The sequence below is a fragment of the Centruroides sculpturatus genome, unplaced genomic scaffold, assembly GCF_000671375.1.
Source record: "Centruroides sculpturatus isolate CEXI.00-Female unplaced genomic scaffold, Cexi_2.0 scaffold1643, whole genome shotgun sequence".
NCBI lineage: Eukaryota > Metazoa > Arthropoda > Arachnida > Scorpiones > Buthidae > Centruroides > Centruroides sculpturatus.
Genome location: NW_019388065.1, coordinates 34,962 through 53,140, shown reverse-complemented (window position 1 = coordinate 53,140; position 18,179 = coordinate 34,962). Strand labels below are relative to the sequence as shown.

Sequence of the window (18,179 nt, the reverse complement as noted above, 5' to 3'; positions counted from 1 at the left end):
TACTCGCATATAAGATGAGGTTTTTATTCATTTTTCACTGCTTAAAAAACCTAGGTTGTCCTATACATGCGAGTGAAGGATTTTTGCATTTTTGCAATAATTTTTGTGAACCATGTATTTGCATTTTTTACCAGATGTTCACCCTCTGATGTTTAAAAACAAAAGTATTTTATCTTGATCATTTCAAATCATTCTTGTGTATTGTCAGGAGTAAAGATGAATAGCAATAGGAAAAGCAAAGCTTTTGGATTCAATTCCAAATTGAAATTCTAAAATCACACGGGAGCCCGATATAAGTTTTGATCCATTCCCACATGAAAACATGATTATTCAGAAATCAGAATTCAGAGAAACTCATAAGTGTAATCAACAGAGAGTGGATTCAACTGTTAAGAATTGGCAAAAAAAGGTTCCCGATTGTCCAGTTTCACAAGAACAAAAATTATGTTGTCAACTTTACAAGATTTTTCCTTAAAGTTTAAAATGCCAGTAATTTTTACAGGACAATGTGTACATTTATGGGCATTTCATATTTTATTGTTGATTAAACAAAATAAAATTAGAATTGTATTAATAAATCTAATTTTCTTTATTTTGATCTTTAAAGTCACACCTCGTCCTATATGCGAGATTGTCTTATACGCAAGTAAATACAGTAACTCATGTTTTACCATAAAATGCGTTTTCAAAATCAAAATTGTATTTACAGATTTTATACATCAGAAAATTTTGTTGATTCCATAAACATAACTGCAAATACTTATATCCTCAAAGATAATAAGCAGCTGCTTTCTGGGACTTTATAAGATCTTTTTTTTAATTTATCAATCAGCTACTTTTGAGAATGATGATTTATTGATCTTATAAAAACACCTTCAAGTGCATAATAGNTCACAGTTCAACTAATTAATAATCTTGTTTGATAAACACTGTTATGTGAATAAGTGATGCTGTAATACTATTATGATTTTATGAAAAAGACAATACAATGATAAAGCAAAATTTATTAAAATACTTTTATTTTCTCTGACATTGGAGGCTTTATAAGCAAAATAATATACAACTGTTAGACTTCCAAATGTTTTCTTGTAGAAACAACTGTAAAATATTTTTCTATTTTACAAAAATCTTTATGTTAGTGAAAACAAAATTTTACAGAAAGTTGTATATTTGTAAGAACAAAATTTTCAAATATTCTTTAACATTTTCTTATTTTAAGAAATCTGTTCTATTTTGATGGCAAAGTCTCCAATGCAAGAAGGAAATAGTATTTTAATATAAAATTATTTATCATTGTACTGTCAACTTTAGAAAAACAATATTTCAGAATTATTGATTATTTTTGACATTTTATAAAAAGAAATTGTATTAATTAAAACATTTTTTAAATGAAAATGTCAAAATTATTTTGTCTCAGTTCAGTTATTTAATATCTTCCATATTTGAAAATAATGACTCACTCTTCATTACCTCATATATTCAAAGGTTTGAAGATAAAAGTATAAGTTATATGTATATACTTTTGATTCTAATAATACAGTGTACATGTTTTCTATTATTAACTGTAGAAACATTTCTATTCAACTTCTTTTAGCTAAAGTTTTAAACATGTTTACAATTAAAAAAATTGCACAGTTAAAAATATTAAAATAACAAAATTCACAAAAATATGTAGGAAAAAACTTCTGCTTACACTGAAAAAACAAATGATTCATGTTTATTTTTCATTCCATAAAATTTATTATAAGAAAATAAAATATTGGAATTAAAATAAATTTTATTCATTTCAATTCTAATATTTTACTTTTAAGTGTGTTAGAATGAATAATTCAGAAATTCATTACTGCACTTCATTTTGTTTTGCAAGTTAAAATATTTGGTGACTCAAAAACAAAATGTAATATTAAGCTTAATTTAAAATATATATTTATTTTTATCCACTTTAAAAATATTACACACTCTTTAAGAAGTGAAGTTATAAAAAGTATTATATATAATTATTAAACACAACTAAGAAATATAATAAAATTTAAAATAATAATCTTATCTATGAGATCACTTCCTGCTGTGCAATATGTATAACCTAGAAGAAAATCAACCTAAAATGGAATGATTTAGAAAGGAATTTTTTTAATGTTTAAGTTATAATAAGTAGATTTAATGTATCTTATAGTAGGAAATTACTTCATTGATAAACTTTCTAGTTAAATCAATGAGTAATTTAGTATAATTTAGACATTGTGAAGTATTTTAATAAATATAAAACAGATCAAATCAGTAGAATTAATGTATTTTTTATACAGAATATTATATCATGTTTAATATTCAATGTTTTATAAGTACTAATAAAAAACAAATTAAGATTTTTGAACTAAAATAACAAAAATTATTTGAATGTAGATATTGTTGATTGTTCAATGAGAAATTTCCAGATAATTTTTAAGAATTTTTCAAATATTTTAAAGTTTAATAAGTTTAATATCTGTGAAGTATATAATATGTATATATACACTTCACCGCTAAATTCACAACCAAGGATTAAGAATTAGAAGTTCACCAATAAGTGTTCACATACTAAAGATAGAAGTTAACTAATTACAATTCACTTTAACTAACTCTTGATTGTGAATACAGCCATAAATGCTTAAAGAATTCTATTTATAAATTTTAAAATTGCAGATTTAAACTTGATTTGGGAATTTATATTTTCATTGATAATTTCATATGCATCTCATTTTTGTCAGACTGTTCTAACTTTTATTGAATATTTGATATTCCAACCTGGTGCCTTTACTGAATTTAAAGAAGAAATGTTGCATTTATGTTCTATTCTTATGTTTAAAATTTGTGTTTGATTTTTGCCTGATGACAAAAGTCTGTATGTCTTCAGAAGTATGTGCAATTATTAAAAAATACTTATTATTAACTGTATGTATTAGGTGTAATTTCTGTCCCATATTACAGAATGGTGTTTTCAGAATATAGAATAACTTTAAAATGTAACTTTGTTGTGTAATATATGTATTATGTTATGTGTAACTTTTAAAATAAAATTTCTACTGCAAACAAGTCACAAAATAAGCTTAAAATTCATTTATTTTTCATCTAAATTTTTTATTGCTCTATCTAATAATTGTTAAGTATATAACAATTAAATAATAGATTTCATTTCAATTCTCAAACTTTAATAAATAAAATAAAAGCTTAGAAAGAAATTCTAAAATTTACTATCAGTTAAATTTTAATTCAATTGAAACTATTATTAATATAATAAATTAATCAAAATCTATCCTCCTGTATCAAATTTATTAAAAAAGTTTAATTTAGATAATATATATTTTTTTCCTTTTCCTCCTCTAAAATAAATTACATCCAACCTAAACATCTGGCAACTGGGAGATTCCAACTGAGTTAAACTGACCTATTAAATTACTTTAACTTTTTAAGTATACTAAGATTTATATCAATTTTTATCTTGAAAGAGATTGGAATTCATTTTATTTCAAATAGTTTTTGACCAAATGATACTATAAAATTCTATTGCAATAAAAAAACTTAACATATTCAAAAATAAATTTCTTATATACAAATGTTCATACATTAAGATCAGATATTTTAAGGATAATTCATTAAAATTTCAATTAAAAATTTATTGTCTTCATAAAGAAGATTTAAAACATTGTTGTTGTATTATTAATTTTTTTAATAATTCATTTTCTGTTTTTAAAGTATTTAATGTAATTAATAATAAAACAAACTGCTAAAGTTTTGATTACCAAAAGATATTTAATGAGAAAACATTTGACCTTCAAGGTAATTTTAAATTTGAAATTATTCTATTCTGTTTATCCTGTCTGCTGAGGATGACCTAAATTGAAGGTCGGAAACATTTCTGATTAAATAATGTTTTTTTGGTAACCAGAACTTTAGCAGCATGTTTTATTATTATTTTCATAATAGTTCCAGGTTCTTAGAATTTTGTAATTTAACATAATTCTAAATCAGTTAATAAAAATTATAAAATGACACTGAAATGAAATATTTGTAAACAGTTTTTAAAAAAGTAATAAAACATATCTATTGCAAAATAAAACTAGTATATTAAATAACATACATAAATAATATAAATGTACACACGCATTAATAGTTTACTATTTCAAATGGTGAAGAGAAAAATTTTAATTATGTTAACAGTCATTATTACACCTAAGTGACTAATGATCAAAGCATTACTCATTTTTAAATTAGATTTGATTTAAATGAAATAACATTGTAAAAAAATTACCCAAGTCTTTTGTGCGATCTTTCAATTTTTTGTAATTTCTTTAATTATAAAATCATACTGTCATTGATTTTAACACGAATAAAGTAAAAATATTCAGTTAATATTGTNAACAAAAATTATTTGAATGTAGATATTGTTGATTGTTCAATGAGAAATTTCCAGATAATTTTTAAGAATTTTTCAAATATTTTAAAGTTTAATAAGTTTAATATCTGTGAAGTATATAATATGTATATATACACTTCACCGCTAAATTCACAACCAAGGATTAAGAATTAGAAGTTCACCAATAAGTGTTCACATACTAAAGATAGAAGTTAACTAATTACAATTCACTTTAACTAACTCTTGATTGTGAATACAGCCATAAATGCTTAAAGAATTCTATTTATAAATTTTAAAATTGCAGATTTAAACTTGATTTGGGAATTTATATTTTCATTGATAATTTCATATGCATCTCATTTTTGTCAGACTGTTCTAACTTTTATTGAATATTTGATATTCCAACCTGGTGCCTTTACTGAATTTAAAGAAGAAATGTTGCATTTATGTTCTATTCTTATGTTTAAAATTTGTGTTTGATTTTTGCCTGATGACAAAAGTCTGTATGTCTTCAGAAGTATGTGCAATTATTAAAAAATACTTATTATTAACTGTATGTATTAGGTGTAATTTCTGTCCCATATTACAGAATGGTGTTTTCAGAATATAGAATAACTTTAAAATGTAACTTTGTTGTGTAATATATGTATTATGTTATGTGTAACTTTTAAAATAAAATTTCTACTGCAAACAAGTCACAAAATAAGCTTAAAATTCATTTATTTTTCATCTAAATTTTTTATTGCTCTATCTAATAATTGTTAAGTATATAACAATTAAATAATAGATTTCATTTCAATNTAGCAAGCATGCTCTGCAATCTGGACTAATTATTCTACATAGTATTAATGATAAATATTCATTAATACAGGAATTTTTAGGCATTTTTATGCAAATTAACCATTTTAAAATTTTAATCTTTTTCACTACTTTATTTTTCCTTCCCACATAACGATTAGTTAAAACAACATTCAGACTTTCAAGGAAAAAAAAAATGAAAAATTGCAAAAAAAGGAAACATTTGAATGATGCAACACTATACAATTATTTGAAAAAACATTACTGAGAACGTGTCACATTGGTTCTCTTTAAACATTCTATTTTCAACCACCAAAAAAAGATGATGTAATTTTTCAAATTGCTAATCTCCAAATTAAAAAAAAATTAAGAATAATAATTATATACACAAAAACACTTAATTTTCTCTAAAGATTTAATATTTAATTAATTTAGATCAGTGTTTCTCAATCTAATAAATCGTCGCCCCCTTCAATAAAACCGTTACGTAGTATCGACCCCTTCACTACAAAATTCCAATGCCGAGGGACAAGACTAATGCCAAATTCATACTGCATTGAATAGACTAGTGACTAGTAATATTGTTTGTTTAATTATTGTATGATATAATGAATAAAATATCTAATTATTCTTAATATAATGTTTTACTATATCACCCAGAAAATTGTTTTTTGCCCCCCAAAATATAAATTGTTACTAATTGCCCCCCTCAACATGGAAAAATGCCCACGTAGGGGTGATATCGCCCCCGTTGAGAAACACTGATTTAGACAAAGGAAATGAATGTTATAGTATATAACAATAGTTTCTAATCAATAAAAATTTAATATTAAAAAATTTAAATATTAAAATTACATATATATAATAATAATAATAAAATATCTGTATAACAATAAAAACTAAGTCAAAAATTTACCAAAGCATACTCATAAATAAAAGAAAAATTATGAAAGTTCTAAAATTTGCATTTATCTTTTTAACCTCACAGAAACACTAGATGAAATTGGGATCAACTTTCTTTTATAGGCTATTCCCTCCTTAAATATATATGATTGTTACAAAAATCTATAAAAAGATCAACTTCATTATTTAACCTTATGTTCCTGTGGTTTGAAAAGAATAAAATGGTAAATATCCTTCACATTTGTCTTCTAATTACAAGTTTTTTTGATAACTAATCAACATCAATTTTATTATTTAAAACAACAATAAAATGGACTTGAGTTTAAACTGCAAACATTTATTGTTAAAATAAATTTCACATAAGAAAAGTTTTATGGATCAATATACTGCTCTCTAAATATTATTCAAAATTGTTTATGACAATTAAAGATAAAAAAATGAAACATATTTCTGCATTTCAATATTGTTCTTCTTGCCATTTGTACATTTGATATTTCAAAAATCAAGGAGACATATGAAATGATTTTGAGTTCACAAAACACACACAAAAATCACACTTTTGGTCACAATTTGTCCAATTAGTACAAAAGATTTCAATTTATAATTTTAAAAATTTGAATATCATACATGAAAAAAAAACATTTGAACTTGGCATCATATTCAACAAGAATAAGAAAAATACTTAATTCAGGAAATCAGAGTTTTTTTATTTATTATTCAGAAATATTTTTGTTCTTTTATAAGAACATCAAATGCATTAAACAATACTTGTATTTGTTCTAATGCACTTGATAATTTTATAGCTGATGTTCTTATAAAGCAATAAAAACATTTCTGAATTTTTTAATTCAGAAATGTTCTTAAAAAAACAAATTAATCTGGTTTCCTGAATTGAGCATTTTTTCCCCCGATCTTAAAAAAAAAATCAGATTTTTTTAAAACACAATAAATCTCTAAATTAATATGTACTATATTTTAACATATTTATGTACCATATAACTAAAAAGATTTTATAATCATGTTTATACTCCTTTTAGACTTTTTTTTTACACTTAATTAACTGCCTAATTCAATGTTTTCACTAATCAGTACTACTATACAGAATAATTAGTCCACATTAGCAAGCATGCTCTGCAATCTGGACTAATTATTCTACATAGTATTAATGATAAATATTCATTAATACAGGAATTTTTAGGCATTTTTATGCAAATTAACCATTTTAAAATTTTAATCTTTTTCACTACTTTATTTTTCCTTCCCACATAACGATTAGTTAAAACAACATTCAGACTTTCAAGGAAAAAAAAAATGAAAAATTGCAAAAAAAGGAAACATTTGAATGATGCAACACTATACAATTATTTGAAAAAACATTACTGAGAACGTGTCACATTGGTTCTCTTTAAACATTCTATTTTCAACCACCAAAAAAAGATGATGTAATTTTTCAAATTGCTAATCTCCAAATTAAAAAAAAATTAAGAATAATAATTATATACACAAAAACACTTAATTTTCTCTAAAGATTTAATATTTAATTAATTTAGATCAGTGTTTCTCAATCTAATAAATCGTCGCCCCCTTCAATAAAACCGTTACGTAGTATCGACCCCTTCACTACAAAATTCCAATGCCGAGGGACAAGACTAATGCCAAATTCATACTGCATTGAATAGACTAGTGACTAGTAATATTGTTTGTTTAATTATTGTAGGATNGAAAAAACATGACTAATAAAAATGCAAGACTGTATGTATGTATTTTTATTATTACATATAAATAAACATAGTAAGAAAGTATATATTTTTTATTTTTGGGGTCTACAGAACAAATTAATTAAATTCCCATTAAAACCTATGGTAAATCGATAATCGGTTAACGAAAATTCGGATAGCGAACAAAGTCTTGGAACGGATTATGTTCATTAACCGATCACCCACTGTATTTCAAAGTCCATACCAATTAGATATATGGTAATACTATATAAACACACTGTCAGACTACATTAAAATCTTTTTTTATACTGCAAGTACTTTCAATGATACAAAGTCATCATCAGGTTAATAAATGTTTTGAATTTAGAACAGAACAAAAGCCCTCCACACTTCCACCTTGTGCCATGCAATACATCCACACTTGAGCTTCCTAACTTGTGGATCACACTTTTAAAATTTTTCAACTACGATGCCATACTACCCTAGTCATCTGGTGTTATAACACTATGGACTCACATTGTAAAAATGTTTTAAGAGTTCTGTTGCACCTTTTGTTTTTGCTTGCCTTTTATTTCAAATTTTTGTTCTTTCTCATACTCATGAACCTTAAATTCCATCATAAAATTTAAATATTTTGAATATTTAAATATTGAGAATGTTAATTGAAAATAAAGTTGAGATTTACTGTACTGTAAAAGTGGTATATGCTAGTTTTTCATATTTTAACTGTTGTACTCATTTTGTTTCCATCAATACTTAAATGGAATCCTAGTAATATTTTATTGTATTTAGACAATATATTTAATACATGAAAATACGGTACTGTTAATTCAATTTCCACATAGAAGAAGGTTAGCCTACTGTTGCACTCAGCCTTTCAATTGTTTCTAAATTTTAAACTCCAGTAATACAATTTAACTATTGTATTTTATTTCTGTTAAAAAGTGTTATTTAGCTATAAATATAGTCACAAATATTATAAAATTTGTTCTTGACCTGCCTTTAAAATTACATTGCTCTAATATTAAAAAAAATTAAATTTGAAGAGTTTTGTAAAATTTTTGTAATAAATTTAACAATAATAGTTGTTTTAACATATGTATTTCTCTAACTATAAATAACTCTTTTGTAATTAATTTCCAAATCTTTTAGGTTTTGTCACACTACAGCATTACAGATATGAAATGTTTTCAAATTTGCCTGATTTCTGATTATTTTTATTACAATTAGATTCAAAAATCTGTGCTTGAAGATATAAGATTTAAATGGATTCAGTTTACATATTGAAAATAATAACAATAGAAAATAAGTTTAATTAAAACAGACAACAAAATATACAAAATTTACTAAATTTTTTCAATTTATGTTGTTTACATTAAAAATAAATTTAAAAAGAATTTTGTACTTAAAATAAATTAAATATATCAGAACAACTGTAGACTATAAAAAGAAAAAATTTCCAGTGTGATGCTTGAAAAAGTATATATTCAATCCATATGTATTAAATATTAGTTTAACAGTATATAATGCTTTAAAAATGCTTTGTAGAAAGAACTTGTGGTCTTCAACATAGTAGCAATAATATAACAAAATTTTAAGTAACAATTTAATATTTAGCTTTCAAATTCGGCTGCAAATCCAATATTTTGTAATATCTTGCCCCTATCACCAGAAAAAATAATTAATACTGGAACAAAGTTGCAACATTAAATTTACTGAGTTCCCTGTAATGCAACATCCTATATAGTTTGAGTCCCTAATTCCTATAATCCTGAAATATATCTATGACTATTGAATTGCAATTTATGAGATACTTGACAAGATAAGCATCATATAAGAAAAATATCCTGAGTTCATCATGCATTTGAAAAAAAGATAAGCATTGTTTTGAACTAATTAGTTTTATAGGAAACTCAGTCATAAAGAAAAAGGTTGTATAAAATTTTTAAATATAATTTAAAATTCTCCTAAAATACAAGGGTAATAAATTATTAAAAATTATCAAAATTTTAAACAATTAAGTATGCTTTGATACAAATTTAAATTTCTTGTAATTGACCAATTAAACTAACTTTGTACAAATAGTACAGTGGGTGATTGGTTAATGAGCAGATCGGATAACGAACACTTTTGCGAAAGATTTTTATGTTTGGACAACAAACACATGATCAGATAACAAACACAAAACGAAGTAATGTAAAGTAATGAATACCGATCGGTCTTCCCTTGTCTTTGTACAACAATTTGAAACTTTTCAGAGTGTGGGAGATGTTGACATTGATGCTCAAGCCGGTATATACCAATCAGATAGTATTCCTCCAAACTTTGAAACTCTCCTTTGTAATTCCAGCCTTTTATTTTTCTGACAAAACAATTCTTTTATGTATTCGTGAGACTGTCAGGTAGGCACTCGTTAAGTTTTGTGTCTGTTTTTCTTTTCGAAAAGTGAGAGTATAATAGCAAAAGTAGAGAGTGGGCAGAAGATGCCTAATGTTGCTGGGCTGTATGGTGTGAACAGGTCTACAGTAGGCCACAGTTCAATCTTATTTAAGAAAGATACTGTATAATCAAGAAGACTCAAGCAGCTAAAGGAGTAACAAAAATCATATCTGAGAAATAAAGAACATCGAAGAGTTCATAATGGAACCTGAAACGGATCTGACAACAGAAGAATGCCAAGAACTCTTGAATGAAGAACACCAAGAAACTTGGTGAGATATGTTTTCTTCTGAAAAAGAGGATTAATGCCGATATCTGTTATTAAAGATCCTTTGAAGAAGTGGGAGGATGTCAGAACAACAGTCTTAGAATAGCATCCAAACCAGGTTGAGGCTTGGGGATTTCTACAATGGCAATGCTATTAATTACTTACGAAAAATCCTGAGGAAGAGAGAAAAGCAATCGACATTAGATAGATTCTTTAACCCTTTCAAATGGAAAAAACATGACTAATAAAAATGCAAGACTGTATGTATGTATTTTTATTATTACATATAAATAAACATAGTAAGAAAGTATATATTTTTTATTTTTGGGGTCTANATAAAATGATGATTCATAACTATAATGAAACAAAAGATTTAAAATAAAAATAAAGGTTAATTTATAATTAATTTTAATTTCATAAAGTCAGGCATAATCATAAATACAAATATAAAGATACTGAATAGTTCAGAAAGTACATACTGATTATCAACATAAATGCCACTCAATTTAATCATCATAATCTTTTTAATATCAGTTTTTTACAAGAGAGATTAATAAATACAGTAACAACGTCTGTACAACAGAGAGGAAGATGACTAATAGCCTATACCTTGAGATCAAGGGCACTGCAAGGTGTCATTCTCTTGTACAACAATGTGAGACCATACACTGCCTAATGTTCCCAAATTGATGATATGCATTGGAAAGTTTTGGAACACTTTCTCTATAGCCCAGACCTGGAACTCAGAGATTTCCATCTCTTTGGGCCAATGAAAAACATCTCCATGGACAATTTCCAACTTTGGAGAGTGTGCAACAGGATATCACCACCTGGCAGGAGGGTCAAGAAATAAATTTTTTTTGACAGAATGGATGCATTGATTACCCAGTGGAACAAATGCTTGGACAAATTTGATGATTCTGTGGAAACAGTGTTCTTATCTATGTATGTCTGGCTGTCAGTAGCACCCACAGACTATACAAAAGGGGAGGCATAAGCTATAAAAAGGAAAATCATACATTATGCAAAAAGTTTCAAATTATGAAAGAAATAAGAATCTGGCATGAAAAAGTAATTACCAAATAAAAGTTTAAGAGCATTGTTTATTGGCATTAATAAGGTTTTGATGAGTAAAATACAAAAATAAATACAAAATATCTCACAAGGACTTTCAACATGTATAAAATGACTTCTTCGGGCAAAATGAAATCAAACCAATCATTACTTTACATCCCTGTGGAATAAATCTTCATCCTTGTACAATGTGAAAATCGCAACTGTTTATTCATCTGGAAAACATCATTTATTGAGAAACTGGAGCCATGTAATAAGCCCATTCTAGAGCTCCCAAAAATATTGATATGTTTCACTATTTAATAATTTAAAAAATTAAATCCTAGTAGTTAATATTTTTCAATTTTAATTTGACTGTTAATTAAATGTATAATTTTAATAGAGCACCATTTAAATTTAACATTTATGTTCTAATTAGAACAAATTAATGTTAAACATTAAAAGGTAACACATGCATTTCATTTAGAATCTATTAATATTAATGTTAAAATTTATATCAATGTTCTAAAATCTGTTTTCATTTTGCCTGGACTATACATATCAAAAGTGTTTGTGAGATATTTTGTATTTATTTTTATGTTTTACTAATCAAAACCTTATTAACACCAATAGACAGCACTCAAACTTTTATCTGAGCTTCAAACTATGATTCAATATTGAATCAGCAGTCCCACAAAGCAACACTGGTTGCAATCAGGACTATCTTGGCCTTGAGAACCTTGTTTTCAAGGCCAAGTTTTGGTCAACATATGAAGTTACATGGGACAATGGACAAATATAATTCATTAGTTTTTTATATTTGCAGAACAGGCTAAAAGTCATGAATTTTCTGTTGTTTGCTGTTAATGGAATTTGGAACCTTCTTGGTGATTAGAGAAGCGCAACACAGATGAAAAGGGAATACAAGCACCAACATAGAGGCACCCCTGTTGGATGTAGTTTCATATTTCTATTAATAAAAGTTATGTTCAGGATAGTAAGATTTCATTATTAATTAGCAACCAAAATTTTATAGAAAATGTTTTATAATATAAATTGAATAGTTTCCTCCAAACTGTAATTAATTTGTATTCTACCTAAACATTTGTTGTTTTACATATAATTCTGATTGTTAACAACAAAATCTAATCTAGTATCAGATTTTTCAATTCTTAAAAAACACTTTCAAATATATTTGGATTGGTATACGACAACTAGGTGACGATCAACAGGGTGATTCACAATGGACAATAGCCAAGTGAGCAACGGTTAACTGGACTACCATCATTTGAGAACCAGAAACTTAAAAATTTTTGCATGCTTAGCAAGCATACAATTTGGCAGATATTTTTTATTTAACTTATTTATTTTTTGTAAATATTGGTAAAATATATATATGTATAGTTATGACTTATGATGTATGAGCTTTAAGTTACGAACTATCAGAGTTACGAGTTATTTCCAACTTAGGAAATGTTTTGGAACAACCTACAAGCATTATTAATTGCTTCTGACATAAAATAATTAACAAAGCACATCAAAGAAAAGCAGTTCTTTGAAAACAAATTCTTTTGAAAAACTTTTATACTTTTTTTTTTTAACTTATATTTTATTTAATGTAATGTATTTTTAATTTTATGTAACTGTTATCTTTGTTTTTATGTACATATATTTGTCAATTTTGGGGTAGATATAAACTGTCCTTCAAAACTTTTCTATTTACTTGCAAAAATAAATAAAATAAAATACGTATAGATATATGTAACATGTATAGATATGTTTGTTAACTACAAAATCGTTCTTTTAACTCACTTAACTCGTTTCTTAACAAAATGTCATTTAAATTTACCAGGTAGTAGATCAATAGAAAAGAATGGTTATTTTAATAAATAAAACAATAAAAAATTTTCTTTTTCTCTACCACTGATCTCTTATTTTGTTACCCAGATGTCTAGTATCCAGTTAGTTGACAGTGTCCCCTTTTGGATATACCACAGCATTTAAGTTGCTAAATTCAAAGAAATTAGTTCAAAAGAGAGTTGTCAAATGTTTTGTAACAGGAAAATATAAGAGATAAATTGCAAATGGAAAAAAATATCATAATTTCAAGAATTTCAAAATTCAAAACTTTCATAATCATAACAAAGTGGAAATGTTTTATTTATAACAAAATTATATAAATAATTAAGATTTAATAGTTGAATATGAATATCATATTATATCTTATATATAAACATTTAATTACATAAACTGATAAGTACTTAAACAAAAACAATTTTGTGATATTTGCCAGTTGCATTAAATTTCAACTGGCAATTATTTTAGAAGATAATTTTAAATTATTTGTAGTTTACTAAATAAAATGATGATTCATAACTATAATGAAACAAAAGATTTAAAATAAAAATAAAGGTTAATTTATAATTAATTTTAATTTCATAAAGTCAGGCATAATCATAAATACAAATATAAAGATACTGAATAGTTCAGAAAGTACATACTGATTATCAACATAAATGCCACTCAATTTAATCATCATAATCTTTTTAATATCAGTTTTTTACAAGAGAGATTAATAAATACAGTAACAACGTCTGTACAACAGAGAGGAAGATGACTAATAGCCTATACCTTGAGATCAAGGGCACTGCAAGGTGTCATTCTCTTGTACAACAATGTGAGACCATACACTGCCTAATGTTCCCAAATTGATGATATGCATTGGAAAGTTTTGGAACACTTTCTCTATAGCCCAGACCTGGAACTCAGAGATTTCCATCTCTTTGGGCCAATGAAAAACATCTCCATGGACAATTTCCAACTTTGGAGAGTGTGCAACAGGATATCACCACCTGGCAGGAGAGTCAAGAAATAAATTTTTTTTGACAGAATGGATGCATTGATTACCCAGTGGAACAAATGCTTGGACAAATTTGATGATTCTGTGGAAACAGTGTTCTTATCTATGTATGTCTGGCTGTCAGTAGCACCCACAGACTATACAAAAGGGGAGGCATAAGCTATAAAAAGGAAAATCATACATTATGCAAAAAGTTTCAAATTATGAAAGAAATAAGAATCTGGCATGAAAAAGTAATTACCAAATAAAAGTTTAAGAGCATTGTTTATTGGCATTAATAAGGTTTTGATGAGTAAAATACAAAAATAAATACAAAATATCTCACAAGGACTTTCAACATGTATAAAATGACTTCTTCGGGCAAAATGAAATCAAACCAATCATTACTTTACATCCCTGTGGAATAAATCTTCATCCTTGTACAATGTGAAAATCGCAACTGTTTATTCATCTGGAAAACATCATTTATTGAGAAACTGGAGCCATGTAATAAGCCCATTCTAGAGCTCCCAAAAATATTGATATGTTTCACTATTTAATAATTTAAAAAATTAAATCCTAGTAGTTAATATTTTTCAATTTTAATTTGACTGTTAATTAAATGTATAATTTTAATAGAGCACCATTTAAATTTAACATTTATGTTCTAATTAGAACAAATTAATGTTAAACATTAAAAGGTAACACATGCATTTCATTTAGAATCTATTAATATTAATGTTAAAATTTATATCAATGTTCTAAAATCTGTTTTCATTTTGCCTGGACTATACATATCAAAAGTGTTTGTGAGATATTTTGTATTTATTTTTATGTTTTACTAATCAAAACCTTATTAACACCAATAGACAGCACTCAAACTTTTATCTGAGCTTCAAACTATGATTCAATATTGAATCAGCAGTCCCACAAAACAACACTGGTTGCAATCAGGACTATCTTGGCCTTGAGAATCTTGTTTTCAAGGCCAAGTTTTGGTCAACATATGAAGTTACATGGGACAATGGACAAATATAATTCATTAGTTTTTTATATTTGCAGAACAGGCTAAAAGTCATGAATTTTCTGTTGTTTGCTGTTAATGGAATTTGGAACCTTCTTGGTGATTAGAGAAGCGCAACACAGATGAAAAGGGAATACAAGCACCAACATAGAGGCACCCCTGTTGGATGTAGTTTCATATTTCTATTAATAAAAGTTATGTTCAGAAATTCACTTATTACCTTATTTATTGATCCTCTCTAAAGTAAAACAATTTTTGAATAATTAATTAAATCAAACATAAACATCCAAACCCAACAGTTACAAACGATTGCCAAATTATATTGGACCATATTACACCTACTATTCTTAGCAGCGGTTGTGGGTTAAAGTCCTGCTTCAGGCTGATTCTTTTCTTCCAGAAACTTCTAAAATAATTATTAAAATATTAATTTAATTATAATAATTAAATTTAGCATGAGATTGCACCTAACATTTGCCTATAGTCCAAATTACTTAGCATCTAATTAATTAATTTAATACAGTAGTAGTAATATAGACCAATGTAATTCAGAAATCATTTTGCTTTAGATTATTTTTGGCACATTATAATCATTAATTGAGTATACTTGAGCCATATTAAATGAATTCTAAAAAAAGAATAATAAATATGGTAAAATCAATACAGCATTAAACCTTTGTAAAATTAATACAGAAGTAAGTACCTATATAAGAAAGAACTTGTTGTAAATGGTTTGCAAGATTTAAGGAAATTTTGATATAAACAATGAAACAAACAATAGCTGATGACCAAATCTGTGCTTTAAATCAGTAAAAAGTTTACATTTACAAAATGTATAAATTTTGAATTTTAACTGTGCTTCCAATAAATTTGTAATTTCTACTGAAAACAAGTGTATTTGAATGCCATAGGATTTGTAAACAAATGTAATAAATGAATACATCATACTTTGTCAAATCAAGATTTATTGGATTATATGGACAGCAGGAAATTTTTGTCCATATATATAAATGCATATATAATATATGCAACAGACTGCTTAATAATAGAAAACATGGCTGCACTATGATAATGTCCAGAGAAAATATCATCAGCATTGCCAAACTCTAAGTTACAACCATACAAAGTATTCATTCTTGATAAGTTTGCAAAAGTTTTGTTATTATAAAATAGTTTGACCCAATGGCTGACTGATATTATGCTCTATTTGAGAACTGTAGTTGACAATTGTTGAAAATTTCCAATAGCAATATATCTTTTTAATTAGTTTAATGTATAGATTAATTTTTTATCAAAATAATGTGTCTTGACATATTGTAATAAAAATCCAGAGAAAAACTAAAGAGAATTGTAGTGAAAAATACAAAAACATCTTGTTATATCTTCAAAATCTTACCTTCCAATCATCATCTTTTCTGTTCTTTACCGAACTTTTTTAATGAAAAAGTTTAAAGTTCAATAAAATTACATTAACAATTCGATACTAAAAATTGTTCTCTGAATTTTATCAAGACATTTTCTAATTACCTGACATAATAAAAAATTTTTTAAATCAAGAATATATTATTCTCATTGACTTAAAGATTTAATACAAAGAAAAACTTTTTTTGAATTCAGCAAAAAATAATCTTTCCAGACAACCCAATAATCATAAAGACACATTATATACTGTAAAGTACATAACTTAAGATATTAGCTTGGTTTAAAATTGTTTTTGTTTTTAAAGTAAAGATAATTCTATTTTCTCAACTTTCACTTTAAAGTGTAATCTACATCACTAATGAAGTTTGCAGCTGGAAATTTTCATGACTATATTACTTTTGTCCATTATTCATCATTTGTTCAAATCTGTTGAAGCTGATGAAATTATTTTTTATTATTATTTAAAGACTAATACAGTTAACTTAATTAAAAACAAAAAAATTCCTTTATTTAGATATAAAATATTATCTAAAGGAGATCTGACTAATTTTTAATATAAATTAGAATTGTATATTTTTATAAATTTCTTATTGAATAAATCTTATTTTTTAATAAACTACAAAAAGTAATAAGATAATAAAATAATAAGTTTTAAATCTTTATACAGAGTTTCAAAGTAATTTTCAGGACTCAATTTCTTACTATTCAAAAATATATTTAACAAATTACTTCTACTGGTATTTAAATATTGAACTATGATTTACTAAATTTGTTAACACCTGTTAAAACAGATGTCAATGTACTGATATGTTTACAAATATGTAAAGATCTTGGACACCTGGAAATTAAGTATATCCTTTTCCTCATCATTTGATGACAAAACACAAGTAATAAATCTCTTACTAATCAAAAACAAATGTATCTTTTCTTAAAAATGCAAACTAAACTCAATTCTAAAAATATATATATATATAAATTTTATTTACAATATATATTGTAAATAAAAGACAGTACGATAAAGGTACTGTTTCAGGATTGTACAGTTATTTATTGATAGTTTTGCAGAATATTATATTTATATATTGTAACTAACTACATACAGTTTTAAATTATACCAAAATATTTTTTGAGAAGTTTTCATATGAAATTAGTCTCAATATGTATCAAGATAACAACAGGAAATGTGTATCCATAAAAGGTATAAATGACAATTGTGTAACAACAAAGAAAACACCTTTTAAAAACAATTCGTATAAGAGCAATTTCTCATAAACGTTCATTTTATAATAAAAACAGAAATAGAGTTAATTCTTTAAAGACACTTG

The 18,179-nt window shown here is 25.6% G+C and overlaps 1 protein-coding gene across 1 annotated transcript in view; it reads right to left on the bottom strand.

Annotated features, from left to right (window-relative positions):
• Positions 1–18,179, bottom strand: part of LOC111616767 (guanine nucleotide-binding protein subunit alpha homolog) — a 28,147-nt gene that overhangs the window by 7,983 nt on the left and 1,985 nt on the right. The window contains exon 2 of the mRNA XM_023358137.1: positions 15,809–15,838. Within this exon, the coding sequence (XP_023213905.1) occupies positions 15,809–15,838 (30 nt within the window). The remainder of the gene's footprint in view (positions 1–15,808; positions 15,839–18,179) is intronic.